Raw genomic sequence first — 15,221 nt, forward strand, 5'->3', positions numbered from 1 at the left:
GGGAAGAAGGGAAACATGATCCTTGGCTGACCCCTTATTGCTCACTTGTTAGTTTTACAATATCTATGTTTTGGCCAATGTAAGTGAAAGTCCATTCAAAAACTAGAAGCCATACATAAGGAGAATTACAACGACGAGCAAAAGGGTAACAATGTTTTGAATTGTTTTGAACTTTTGACTTTCAGGCTCCATATCACACCATCCATTACTGCTTCGAATGTCATTTTATAGACAATCATCTTGGCTATCTCATACATAAATTTGACTTGCAACTATTTAGCATATGATTAATTATGCAGATTCTTCTCGTGTCACTGCATTGTTACTGCTTTGCTCCTAAAAATCTAAATTTTAATTTGTTTTACTTGTTAGTATGGTACATAAGACTTTACAGGAAATTTTTAAGAAATTAATTTTACCCTATGCATCTTATAGAAAATTATTTAGCAATTTCTTGCCTTGGTGTACTATGTACATATAGCATCTGGCAATCAAAATATATAAACTGATCACTGTTCTATGACATGAACTTTTATGGTTTTCACAACTTTTCCAATCTAAGCAAGTTATCACCTATCTGCTGGTTATGGAGATAATTGTTAGATCCGTGTGGGTTGCTACCGATCACTAGAACAAAGGACCTCTATACCATGGTCTCTCTTTGTGTCAAGACCGAGTCCATTTATGCCTATGGTGCTGAAGATACAAATAAAGCAAGCACTGCTTTCAGCTATAATTTTCAGTGACTTAAATGGAATAGCAGCAAGTAGTCCATTCTGGTGGCTGATTGTGGTTCCAATGCTCAGCCTCCCACCAAGCTAACAGTGACCTGTAGAGCAGTGCAAAGAGGACCTGATGCAAGTGGACTGTATTGAATCAAACAGCAAGAAACTTGGGTCTGGCAACCCCTTCATTACCTCACTACTTAGCTAACAGTTACCACCAAGGTTGCTATCAGCAAATTCCGAGCTCCATACAGCTGCCTGCAGAGTCTGGGCTGGTGCTCCCAGTCATGATGGAAAGGAGGTGGGGGTGCAGAAGAGGTAGTACATGGCAGAAACTAGCAGAGAAAGTAGGGCGAAAGGCAGAGACTGAATGTGAGCAGAAACTCTATCAGAGATTAAAAGCAAAACACTAGAAAGTGATCTCCGCAGGTAAGAAAAGGGGTCTGATTCCACGTCAGGAGCTTGCGCCCTTCCATCTGATACCTCCTAGCAATGCCTCTATACCTCATATGAACCAGCACCGGATAACATACAGCACCTAGCTCTTCTTACCTCTAAGTCTAGATCCTTCTTGGTTTGGGTAAGGTCAGCTACAGGCAATCTATCAGTCGACATTTGGGTGAGCATTATTCATGCTCACTGATTGGTGCAGCAGTCTCTGGTCACCAATGAATATTTCTCAGTGTTCACATCCTCCTTTCCCCATATGTGCCTATACATCATATTAATGAGAAAAACAATAGAAAAGGAGGAGGAGGAGTGTAGATAGAGTTAAATGTCCTGGAGGGCCTCCATTGTTTTACTTAAGTGGAAAGAACAGGTCAGATCCCCAAGATAGACCTGTTTCTTTTACTACAGCAAAATCATATGTGCCCAGTTGCAGTGGCCACATTTATGCAGGTAGCTATAACCATTTTTTTACTCTTCCATCCGGACCCTTGATGGTCACAACAGCTCGAATGGCGACCTTGGTTCCCACCTATAGAGGAGATAAGTTAAAGGGAACCTGTCACCTCCCCCCCCAGGCGTTTTTAACTAAAAGAGCCACCTTGTGCAGCACTAATGCTGCATTCTGTCAAGGTGGCTCTTTTAGTTATGGTCCCTGCCAATGCTTAAATAATCGTTTTTAGAATTTTCCCCTCATACCTGCAGTTTGTCAGGGGGGGGCATGTCTTTTCCCCCCTGACACAAACACCTCCCAGCCGTCACTCAGGGCCTCCGTGCGCCAGGCGCCACTTTCATTTCCTTCCTGAACGTCCCCAGCGCCTGCGCTGTAAGTTCCTTTTTCTGGCATGACCAGTTTGCGCTGCCCTTCGACTCCGATCACATGATGGGAACTTACAGCGCAGGCGCTGGGGACATTCAGTAAGGAAACGGAGGCGGCGCCCGGCGCACGGAAGCCCTCAGTGACGGCTGGGAGGCGTTTGTGTCAGGGGGAAAAAGACATGTCCCCCTGATAAACTGCAGGTATGAGGGGCAAATTCTACAAACGATTATTTCAGCGTTGCCAGGGACCCAAACTAAAAGAGCCACCTTGACAGAATGCAGCATTAGTGCTGCACACGGTGGCTCTTTTAGTTAAAAACGCCTGGGGGGGTGTGTGACAGGTTCCCTTTAAGAAGACATGGCACTGTTGAGCAAATGTATAAAGTCTACAGAGTATTGTAAAACAAATTGTTCTAATACAGGGAGACAGAAATAATATACAAACAGACCGAGAATACAAATAATTGACCTGTAAAATATACAGTGCTGTGCAAAGGCTTTAGGCAGGTGTGGAAAAAACACTGCTAAGTAAAAATGGTTTCAAAAACAGAAGAGATAATAAATGATAAATATAAAAAAGGAAACTAAAAATGGAAGTGAAGGAACAAAAGAGGAATTTAAATCAAGCCAAAATGGATGTGACCATCATTTGCCTGTGAAACGGCATAACAGCACTCATTCTTCTAGTTACACTTGCATACAGTTTTTGAAGGAAATTGGTAAGGAGCTTGTTTCAAACGTCTTAATGAACTAATCACAGATCTTCTGTGGATGTAGGCTTGTACAAATACCTTTGTATCTTCATGTAAATAATAGATGGATTTTATGACGTTGAGATCAGGGATTTTTGCTGGCCATATCAACACTTTCATGATTATATTCCTCTTTGATGTCATAAGTCACACACCATGACAAGACTAAGCATGGAAAGATCCTCCCAATAAAGGACAACTTTTATTTATCACAAACAAAACAAATATCACACTAGTTCTTGTAATATACAAATAATGTTGGCCTGTGTGAATTTGGTTATCCACTTTTGCACAAGGCAAACTACAGGACTTAGTAGGTCAGGATACAGGGCAAAGAAGGACCTGATAATTTTCCCTTAGAAATGTCTACCTGACCACAGAGGTTGCCACCCTAAATAAAGCATGCCAGACTTGGCATCCCTGCTCACCATCATCTGACCCTAGAGGATTCTAGGAAGCCCTAATCTAGATTAATTTGGGAGAGCAAAAAGACAGAATATCCATAAATAAGGACAGAGTGACAATCAAAAAATAAGTAATATGTAAATAAATGTAGATGTGATATATGAACCATACATGTGTATAAACATACACACCAAAAGGGTCCAAGGAAATACTGTCATGTAAAATAACACTATTAACCTGCAGATATGGGTTTTTTTTGCAGGTTAATCGAGTTCTGACAACGTGTGGCCACCGTACTGAAAGTTTAGTTGCCGGGAGGATATTTGCCCCCAGCAGCCTTACTCTTTCAGCCACAGGCACAATTTCATTCACCGCAAAGTGCATAGTGAACGGTGGCTATTTAGGCTATGTGCCCACGTTGCAGAAATGCTGCGGAAATGTCCACAGCATTTCCGCAACTCCCTGCCGCAGGTAAAACGCATGTGGAATTTGCATGGGTTTTCCCACAAAACACAAGCTTTTTGCAAGCGTTTTTAGCTTGCAGAATGCTTACGCTTTACAAGCGATTTGAAGCATCGCTTGGAAATGTGATTGACACGTTGGTTACACTTGTCAAGCATAGTGCTTGACAAGTGTGACCAATTTTTTTCTATTGATGCTGCCTATGCAGCATCAATAGTAAAGTATAGAATGTTAAAAATAATAAAAAAAATATATATATGGTTATTCCCACCTTCCGACGGCCCCCGATCTCCTCAGCGGTGCTCCCGGTATGTTCTGTTCGCAGGGAAGCTTTGCGCGAGGGACCTTTGTGACATTATTTCAGGTGATTCGCGCAATGCATCCCTGGGAATGGAAGCTGCCACGTGTACCGCTGAGAGGCGGGAGGACTCTGGGGGCCATCAGAAGGTAAGAATATTCCTATTTTTTATTTTAATTCTTTTTTTATATGAATATGGATCCCAGGGCCTAAAGGAGAGTCTCCTCTCCTCCAAACCCTGGGTACCATCCGCACATGAAGCGCTCACTTTACGCATGGTGGGCATAGCCACATGCTTAAAGTGAGCGTTTCAATATAATCCTATGGCTGCGGAATCGCCGCGATTCCGCAGAAATAATGAACATGCTGGGGGTTTTATCGCTATGTGATTCTGCAGTGGGAAAATCCGCAGCATGGGCACAGCAACTGTGGAATCCCATAGGATTGCATGGGAATGCGCTTTTAAATGTTTCCGCTGCGGCAAAAAATGGGGCAGAAATGCATAAAAAACGCAACGTGGGCACACAGCCTAACTGAGCCTCATAATAATTAGAGCCAGCTGCTAGTCAGTGCCGGAGAAGCCATTACAGCTGCCTCTCTCTATGCACTTAGTGGTGACTGAAACTGTGCCGGTGCCACCCCTATGACTGAAGGAGAGAGGCTGCCAGGAAGAGAACAACCTGCAGATTAACCCCTTATCTGCAGATTAATAGCATTTTATTTATATGACATTTTCTCTGTAAAGTTCATGCTAATTACTCCTGACTCAGTTAATATCAATCTCCGGGAGTCCAAGGAATCTTAAGAACCCTTCTACAGCAATTTAGTTTCTGAACAGAAAGGTAATTTTGGTTCTTGATTTTGAAAAAGTGTCTGTTCACATTTAATGTTTATTTTTATTGGTATTGTTGATCCTAACAATATGTTGGCAACCTGTTCTAATCTTTGCCTGATCACCACTCATGACCGAACTCTGCCTACATTGACCCACGCTCTATTTGAGCATGAGTCCTGCCTCCTGCCTTGGCATAGTGACTGGATATATTATATAACCCTGTGAATATTATTTGCCGATTTTCTTTTAGTTTGTGCAGTTTGCCACTAATATTACTATCACTTTTATTGTTACAGGGGTGTTGCCAAAGCTTGGAGTCATGCTCATTTTGGAGCAGGAACAGGTCAGATTCTCCTGGATGAGGTACAGTGCACAGGAAATGAGCTGTCTATAGAAGAGTGTCAGCGAAGTTCATGGGGGGATCACAACTGCGGACACAAAGAAGATGCAGGTGTTTCCTGTACACCAGTTGCAGGTATCACATACACTTTATGTTCAGTTTAACTAGTTTTGTTCATAAACCTTCCATAATAATGAATTTACAAAAGTCATTGTCATGATTTACAAAGAGTTGAAAGACACTATTGATTTGTAAGCCTGTGCATTGTCCTGCCGGAAATATCCTTGTAATTGACAATACAAAGAGCCCATTAAACAATTCACCTTGTCAGCAGAAGACCTGGAGGTTGTTGGGATAATGAACATGCCATTACTATAATTCACCAATTTGTCACTGAACTAAACTATTACATAAGGAATTGCTGGATGTTTAGTCTAGGTCTAGGAACCTATGATATTGTTATAGGTTCTATTGCGTGTGCACAAATAGCTGAAAATAATACTGCCTATCTATTACATTTCATACAGATGGCTCCATTAGACTAGCAGGTGGTAGAGGTAGCCATGAAGGACGTCTGGAAGTTTTCCATAATTCACAGTGGGGGACGATATGTGATGACGGGTGGACAGAGCTGAATACACAAGTTGTGTGTCGTCAACTGGGATATAAGTAAGAATCATTTCATGTCTACTATAAACTAGAAAGCGTATATATAAAATATAAAGACTACACAAATAGCGGTATGTTAAGTGTATGTAAGCAATAGCTGATTACACCTTTTGACTTTGAATATCTTACTTCCATCATCAAATGGGCCCATGGGCATTGCCACACAGCCAACTGAAAGAGTAGAACAAATTGCACATAATAATAATAATGATAATAATAATAATAATACTTATTTCTATTATGAGTTGAAGTCAAATGATAATAGAAAGTGGGGCAGAATTACTAATAGTCACATTATTTAGCATATGAGTATACCCAATTCATCAAATGTAATAGTGTGGTTCTTGCTGGATAATAAATTTGATGCATCTTCAAAACCTTTTTTGTAACTTAATAATGCTTATTGGTTGGCTTATAGATTTATTTATATAGTCTCATTACTAGTATTTCCTGGGTCACCCTGTTTGCTTACATGCAGCACTTCCAGCTTCATTGGCTTCATACACCTTCCAACATCTCCCCCTACCCTCCCTTCTATCCATGCTCAAGTTCTGCATGGGCAGTTATCTCCCAGCCCTCCCTTTCCCTTTTGTGTCAGTCTCCCTAATTTTACTTTCTTCCCCTACTCTTCTCTTGCACTTCCTTCAGTCAGTTCCTCCGTCCTGTATGGCAGTGAGCTTCCTCTCACTCCTGTGTCACTATCTTCTGTGTCTGTCACTCAGTGAGTGAGGTGATCTGATAGCTCTCTTATCACCCAACGGCATCAGACTGGAGCACCTTGGGCCTCCAGAGAAAATCATTCTTGGGGCCCACTATGTAGCTACATAGAAATAAATACAAGATCACCAATTGTGCGGTAAACCCCGCGAATATCAGGGTATAATATAAGGTAGTTCATGTTTTATTTATGTAGCAGGGGTTGGGGTAGCCCCCTCATATTATATAAAGTAGCCCCCTCATGGAATATAATGCAGCCCTCAAATATTAAAATGCAGCCCCCTCATAGAATATAATGTAGCCCCCTCATAGGGTATAATGCAACCCCTCCATAGAATATAATGTAGCCCACTCAGAGTATAATGCAACCTGTTATGGTCTGGTGATTAAGGAGCGACATGCGACTAGCTCTGGGCAGGTGGTAACTATACAGACCGCAGTTCCTGATCTTAACACAGACACTAGCAGTAGCCGTGGGATGTTCCTGTCACTCCCTGGACACCTCGTCACAGCCGGAGATCTAGCTACCCCTAAAGGTAGAAGCAGGAAAGCTATCTTGCCTCAGAGAAAATCCCCCAAGGATAGGACAGCCCCCCACAAATAATGACTGTGAGAGGAGAAGGAAATGACATACGTAGTATGAAACAAGATTTAGCAAAGGAGGCCACTACTAGCTAGAAAGAATTAGTACAGGACAGAACACTGTGCGGTCAGTAATAAAAACTAGAAAAAGTCCACCGCAGAGAAATGCAAAATTCTCCACACCTGACTAAAGGTGTGGAGGGCAAACTCTGCTGCCCAGAGCTTCCAGCATAGCTGACTAGATACATACTGATAAGCTGGACAAATGAGCAAAACAAAGAAAGTGCTAAACAACAAAGTCCACAACAAGTGAACTGCAAAAAGACAAGCAAGGACTTAGCTTTGCTGAAATGGTCAGAGTGACAGGGAAATCCTCAGAGAGCCATGACTCCAAGCTCAACAATTGACAACTGGCATTGAATTAGGGAAAAGGCCAGACTAATATAGCAGAGCCAGAAAGACAATCAGTGAAAACAGCTGCTGATGCTAAATCCAAGAAGCAGCCATACCACTCAAAACCACAGGAGGGAGCCCAAGAGCAGAACTCACAAAAATGCTACTTATAACCACCGGAGGGAGCCCAAGAGCGGAATTCACAACAGCAACCCCTTCATAAGGTGTAATGCAGCTCCCAATAGAATATAATGTAGCCCCCTCATAGGGTATAATGTATCCCCCACAGAATATATTGCAGCCCCCTCAGAGTACAAAGCAGCCCCCCACAGTATATAATATAGCTCCCTCAGAGTACAATGCAGCCCTCTCATAGGGTATAATGCAGCCCCCTCATAGGATATAATGCAGCCCCCACTCATATAGTATAATACAGCCCCCTCATAGGGTATAATAAAGCCCCCCCACAGAATATAATGCAGCTCTTTCATAGGGTATAATGCAGCCCCCCTCATAGGGTATAATGCAGCCCCCTCATATGGTATAATGCAGCCACCATAGAATGTAATACAGCCCCCTCATAGGGTATTATTCAGCCCCCTCATAGGGTATAATGCAGCCCCCCTCATATGGTATAATGCAGCCCCTTTCATAGGGCATAATGCAGCCCCTCCCATAAGGTATAATGCAACCCCCTCATAGGGTATAATGCAGCCTTCCTTATAGGGTATAATGCAGCCCCTCATAGGGTACAGTGGGTACGGAAAGTATTCAGACCCCTTTAAATTTTTCACTCTTTGTTTCATTGCAGCCATTTGGTAAATTCAAAAAAGTTAATTTTTTCACATTAATGTACATTCTGCATCTTGACTGAAAAAAACAGAAATGTAGTAATTTTTGCAAATTTAATAAATAAAGAAAAACTGAAATATCACATGGTCATAAGTATTCAGACCCTTTGCTCAGACACTCATATTTAAATCACATGCTGTCCATTTCCTTGTGATCCTCCTTGAGATGGTTCTACTCCTTCATTGGAATCCAGCTGTGTTTAATTAAACTGATAGGACTTGATTTGGATAGGCAAACACCGGTCTATACAAGACCTCAAAGCTCACAGTGCATGTCAGATCAAATGAGAATCATGAGGTCAAAGGAATTGGCCAAGCAGCTCAGAGACAGAATTGTGGTAAGGCACACATCTGGCCAAGGTTAGAAAAGAATTTCTGCAGTTCCCAAGGTTCCTAAGAGCACTGTGGCCTCCGTAATCCTTAAATGGAAGATGTTTGGGTACACCAGAAGTCTTCCTAGACCTGGCCATCCAGCCAAACAGAGCAATCATGGGAGAAGAGCCTTGGTGGGAGAGGTAAAGAAGAACCCCAAAATCACTGTGGCTGAGCTCCAGAGATGCAGTAGGGAGATAGGAGAAAGTTCCACAAAGTCAACTGTCACTGCAGCCCTCCACCAATCATGGCAGATTAGTCACCCACAGGGCAGTGGGGTACTCGGTACCCGGTCCGGTCGCAAGGGGGATGTCAAGGTGGCTGCGACCCGGTCCGTGGCCCTGGGCCTCAATGTTAAAGGGGAAAATGTTCAAAGTTTGTCGTGATGCCACCTGTGGAGTTCGGTCAGTAGTTAGACCGATGCTGCATTAAAGGGGTCCTATTATGACCTGGTGGTTAAGAGGCCACACCGATATGACCTGGTGGCTAAAACGCAACATGGGACGAGCTCTGAGAAGGTGGTGTCTCTACTGACCGCAATCCCTAATCCTAACAACAACACTAGTAATAGCCGTGGGATGTTCCTGACTCTCCCTAGACACCTCTTCACAGCCTAAGAATTAACTACCCCTAAAGAAGGAAATAGAAAGCTATCTTGCCTCAGAGAAAACCCCAAAAGGAAAGACAGCCCCCCACAAATATTGGCTGTGAGTGGAGAGGGAAATGACATACACAGAAATGAAATCAGTTTTCAGCAAAGGAGGCCAATACTAAACTTGATAGACAGAGAGAAAAGGATACTGTGCGGTCAGTATTAAAAACTACAAAAATCCACGCAGAGTTTACAAAAAATGAACTCCACACCGACTCACGGTGTGGAGGGGCAAATCTGCTTCCCAGAGCTTCCAGCTAGCCTGAATATGACATAGTGACAAGCTGGACAAAAAGAGACATATTTGTAAAGCAATAATGTCCAAAGCAAATGGACGAACAAGAACTAGCAGAACTTATCTTTTGCTGACAAGGACAGGCCATATGAGAAATCCAAGGAGAGAACCAAATCCAACCTAAGACATTGACAGCTGGCATGAACTAAAGCCCAGAGCAGGTTAAAATAACAAACCCAGGCAAGGCGATCAGTGATGGCAGCTGCTACAGCTACCTAACGGAGCAGCAGTTCCACTCGAAACCACCAGAGGGAGCCCAAGGGCAGAACTCACAAAAATACCATTAGCAACCACAGGAGGGAGCTCCAGAACGGAATTCACAACAGGGTCCCCTGTGGGATGTTGCGGCAGCACAGATGTTACACTTCCCACAGGTGAAGCAGGGTCCCCAGGGGTCCTATGGTGTAGGTCGTGGATGGTATAGCCGGTAAATAAATGGAGGAGACAAGCTGTAAGTCTTTACCTGGTTTACTATGGGTGACAGGCCACAGTCCAGGGCACCATCAACAGGTGAATTAGGAGTCCAGGCAGTCCAGGGACAAGCGGCATCCCCTTGGCAAGTCAGGTAGAAGCCTTCCACTCTGCGCTAGCTGTAGCTGAGGTCCCTGCTGCTACTAACTGTTCCCAGCAAAGTCCTATTTCATTCCCCTGTCCTGGGACAGGTACCTGTATGGTAGGCAGCTTGAGCCGTGCTTACTGGGATCTTTTCATGGAGATTCCAGGCTCCAAGGTGCTGCTGTACCACAGGTGAATATGTTCAAAGTCCATGTAATCCTATGCCCTCCAGTTCTGCTCTGTGTCTTAGTACTCCACAAAAGCCTCGGGCTCCTGGTACTCGGATTCTGCGCACTGACTCTGTGGAGGCCTTCTCGTAGCCTCCTGGAATCCTGTATCTCCACTGTGCTCCGTCCCTGTCTGTCCTCGCTCACAAACTTTCTGTACAGACTTTACTGATTCTGCCTCCAAACCAGGATCTTTATCCAGGGAAGCTGCCCTAAAACAGGGTTTTGAGCTCCCCCTCCTGGACTGAATTTGAAAGGTGTTGTGTGTGTGATAACCTGCCAAAGGGAATGTCACTTATCTCCAGGCATAGCACTACCCTCCCCGAGAGGAAGGCAGCACTACTGTGGTACTCGAACTCCTGGGGTGCACACAGAGTGGCCCGACGGAAGCCTCTTCTCAGTGCAAGACATATGAAAGCCCACATAGAGTTTGCTAAAAAAACACATGGGCAGACCAGACAATGAGGAATAAGATTCACTGGTCTGATGAGACGAAGATAGACTTTTTGGGTGATAATTGTAAGTGGTATGTGTGGAGAAAACCAGGCACTGCTCATCACCTGCCCAATACAATCCCAACAGTGGAACATGGTGGTGGCAACATCATGCTATAGGGGTGTTTTTCAGCTTCAGGGACAGGACGACTGGTTGTCATTGAAGGAAAAATGAATGTGGCCAAGTACAGAGATATTCTGGGTGAAAACCTCTTCTAGCATGCTCTGGACCTCAGACTTGGCCGAAGGTTCACCTTGCAACAAGACAATGACCCTAAGCACACAGCTAAAAAAACAAAGGAGTGGCTTCAGAAAAACTCTGTGACCATTCTTGACTGGCCCAGCCAGAGCTCTGATCTAAACCCCCCTCCTATGTCTGATATCATGTACTGTGCTCCTGCCAAGCTTCCTATTCTGAGTGAGGTTCTGCATTAGCTTGGATCTGCGTGCCTTATTCCTTGCCCCTTGCAACAGCTGTCCGATCACAGAGGGAAAACTCAGAAGCCGCCATTGCATTTACTGTGAGGGCAAGGCTAAATACCCACCCCTTCATGCCCAGTAATGATAAGGTTAGGACAACAGCAATTCTCAGAAAAGTTGGGTGGGAAAAACATCTGCGCAACTTGTCTGTGACGTGCTCTTGTGCGATTATTTTGAGCTGTTCGACTATTTTCAAACTGTGTGTTACCTTGAAAAAAAAGCTAAATGAAAGATAAGTCGCACTTATGTTGCTATCACATGTGAATTGCATTGAAGATATGGTAAGTAAGTCATGTGTGGCTTGTGACCAGTGACAGAAAATCCAACACGTTTGGAAACATTTGATCCTCTGTGTCACAGTTGCAGATTGCAATTCGACACCTCATAAAGTCATTAGCTGTGAGGTCACAATATGATACTTTTTGCTGTGTAGCCTCCAGCACCTGCAATGCAATAGAACACAGGATGGGGTAAAGGACGGAGCAGGGTTGACTGAGAACTAGCAGAGGAATGAGCAGAGGCAGAAAAGTGATGAGCCAGCCCCTGGAACAGATATCATTTAAGACTTCTTGCATTCTGGGAGTATCAAATGAAACATCATCAGAGGCTTTTAAACCAAAAATGAAACAATAAGCAGCTGAATCTGGAGAATAGTAGCAAATTTTTAATGATTGTCAATTTTTCGTAGACAACCTCTGTAATTTATACCAATTTTCGTGTGAAGATCTTGGTGCATTTCAAGCTACACTCCCATTTCAACTAAGGCTAAGTTCACACTTGCGTTTGGCTGGTCTACGTATGGCTGCATAATCCTCCCTTAAGATCTGCCTACTTCTGCATGTGTCCTGCGTCATCTTGCGTACCTATCTTTAACATTGGATACACAGGGACATGCGTTGTAGGCGGATGCGTTTTGACGTGCAATGGAACGTAACTTTACAGATCCCCAATTCCTTCCATGTCTCTCTCCTTAAAAAGGTGGTCCTTAACAATATCTCCAAGCCTCTTACTCCGACCTCTACTGCTGTTTTTGAGGGGTCATTAGACATCTTTGAGATGAAGGTCATCCTAGATACAAAAAAGGTTTAGGGGAAGACCTTTTATCTGGTGGACTGGAGAGGATTTGGATCTGAAGAGATCCTGGGAGCCTGCAAAAAGTATCTGGGCCCCTGTCATCCTGGATAAAGATGGGCCAACCCAAACTATAAAGTTCGGAATCTGTATCGAACACTTAGCGTCCGTGCATTGACCCCAAACACGGAAGGAAGTTCGTGTTACTGTTCGGGTTTAGCACCCTGAACTTCAGCTGTTTCCTACTCTGTCATCTGAGTGACAGCATAAGAAACACTGGCGGCTCTGATCAGTGATAAGTTAGTTACCACCGGTCAGAGAGCTGCTGTTTATACTCTGTCAGATGAAAGTGTGAGCCAGCAGTTACGTCTACTGTCACTAATAACAGCGAAAGAAGGCCCCACTGATGGGAGTTTTCATCAGTTGGCGCCCGTGCTATAAATAAATAAAAAAATAACATAGGGTCTGTTCTATTTTTGATAACCAGCACAGTCAAAACTTTATCATGGCTCGTTATCAACAATAGATAATAATAATAAAATAATAATAAATAATAAGCCACATATCCAAGCCCTTGCCTCCTCCTGTCATCTCAAACTCAAAAATATTTCCCGGATCCGCGCATTCCTTGATCGCGACACCATAAAAACACTAGTGCATGCCCTTATCATCTCCCGCCTTGATTACTGCAACCTGCTACTCTCTGGCCTCCCCTCTGGCACTCTGGCACCACTACAATCCATCCTACACTCTGCTGCCCGACTAATCTACCTGTCTCCCCGCTACTCCCCAGCCTCTCCCTTATTCCAAGCCCTTCACTGGCTTCCTATCGCCCAGAGACTCCAGTTCAAAACCCTCACAATGACATACAAAGCCATCCACAATCTATCTCCTCCATACATCTCTAACATGGTCTCCCGGTTCTTACCTTCACGCAACCTCCGAGCCTCTCAAGATCTCCTCCTCTTCTCCCCTCCCCTCTCATTTCTTCTTCCCACAACTGCATCCAAGACTTCTCCCGTGCTTCCCCCATACTCTGGAACTCTCTACCCCAACACATCAGACTCTCGCCTACCATAGAAACCTTCAAAAAGAACCTGAAGACTCACCTCTTCCGACAAGCCTACAGCCTGCAGTGATCCTCAGCCTACTGAACTGCTGCACAACCAGCTCTACCCTCTCCTAGTGTATCCTAACCCATCCCCTGCAGACTGTGAGCCCTCGCGGGCAGGGCCCTTCCTCCTTATGTACCTGTGTGCCTTGTTTTTTTTGCTCATGTTTATTGTACTTGTCTATATTTGCCCCCAATTCACATGTAAAGCACCATGGAATAAATGGTGCTATATAAATGTATAATAATAATAATAATTTAAAAAATGGCATAGGTTCACCCCATTTTTGACAGCCAGCAAGCTAAAGCAGACAGCTGGGGGCTGGTATTATCAGACTGGTAAGGGGCCATGAATATTGGCCCCCCAACCTAAAAAAAGCAGCCTCCAGTGCCTCTCAGAAAAGGCTCTTTTATTAGAAGCACCAATTATGGTGCTTTTCTGGCTCTTTCACTTGCCCTGTAGTGGTGGCAAGTGGGGTAATAGGTTTGGTGTCGATGTCAGCTGTTTTATGGACACTGACTTCAAGCCCAAAGGTTAAAAATGGAGAGGTATCTATAAAACACCTCAGTGCTAACCCCATAGTTAGACTGTAAAAAAAAAACATAGCACAGATAAAATCCTTTAATTGAAATCGTGACTCAGACTCCTTTATTTGAAATAAAAATAAAAAAGCACAGTGACACTCACCTTTACACCTAATCCATTGAAGCCCAAGTCATCTGTAAAAAATAGAAATTAATAAATCACCATAATACTCATCTTTATGCCTAAATCACTGATGCCAATGTCCCCTGTAAAACCAGAAAAATAATAAACAACCATATCCCTCACCTGTCAGACATGAAGATAATCCATATCTGACCCACGAAGATCTGGATGATTTGGAAAACAATCACATCAGTAATGAAACTGCTCTCCACGCCAGCCAGCTCACACTGAGACAGCAGCATAATTATGCTCCTGCAGTGTGTAGCACTGAGCTCCCATAAGAAAGGTCACCAGAGTTCATAGCTGATGAACCCCGGTGACCTCACTTACAGCACCACTTGCTGCATAAGAAAGTTCTAATACATGCACGTCTATTTTCAGCAAGCCAGGAGGAAAAGACTGTTATACAAGTGTTGATTTTTGAATTTGTGTTTCTTTCTGGTTGGTGAAGAAAACACAGACTTTTGTTCGTACAAGCCTGTAATATTGACTTGTAAAACCTACAAGAAACAAAATGAGCAAAAACCCTGCTGTAACTAAAGTAAAAACCAAAAGTGCATTTAAATAACACATGTTTCTTAGTGATAATGTTTTTGATGAAAAATAGCATAAAAGCCATTCCAACATTGACAAGGTGCCTCTGATCAGGACTGGACCTACGCTGTCTAATATTAAAAACCTTACCATGTGTCAGAGTTGACCTCAGTGTGTGAAGCAGCGCCCCCACCGCCGCAGGGCCGAGGGGTACCCGGTACCGGGCCTCTGAGTCTCTGCTCTGGGGTTGTCACGGTGGCTAGGCCCGGTCCGTGACCCTGCTGGTGGGGAGGCGACGTACAGTGAATGATAGGTGAGGACGGTGGTAGTGGTGCGGTGTAATGCCGGTCGCAGCAAATAACGAGGACACCAGTTTGCAGTCTCTTTACCTCTTTACTGAAGGTCTCTGGGTCCTCAGTCCGGAAT

At 43.8% G+C, this 15,221-nt stretch overlaps 1 protein-coding gene across 1 annotated transcript in view; it reads left to right on the forward strand.

Moving 5' to 3' along the window:
• PRSS12 (serine protease 12) overlaps window positions 1–15,221 on the forward strand; it is a 286,964-nt gene that overhangs the window by 133,295 nt on the left and 138,448 nt on the right. The window contains exons 5-6 of the mRNA XM_077278603.1: window positions 5,040–5,218; window positions 5,611–5,752. Of these exons, the coding sequence (XP_077134718.1) occupies window positions 5,040–5,218; window positions 5,611–5,752 (321 nt within the window). The remainder of the gene's footprint in view (window positions 1–5,039; window positions 5,219–5,610; window positions 5,753–15,221) is intronic.

Source organism: Ranitomeya variabilis, chromosome 1 (genome assembly GCF_051348905.1).
Source record: "Ranitomeya variabilis isolate aRanVar5 chromosome 1, aRanVar5.hap1, whole genome shotgun sequence".
NCBI classification, from domain to species: domain Eukaryota; kingdom Metazoa; phylum Chordata; class Amphibia; order Anura; family Dendrobatidae; genus Ranitomeya; species Ranitomeya variabilis.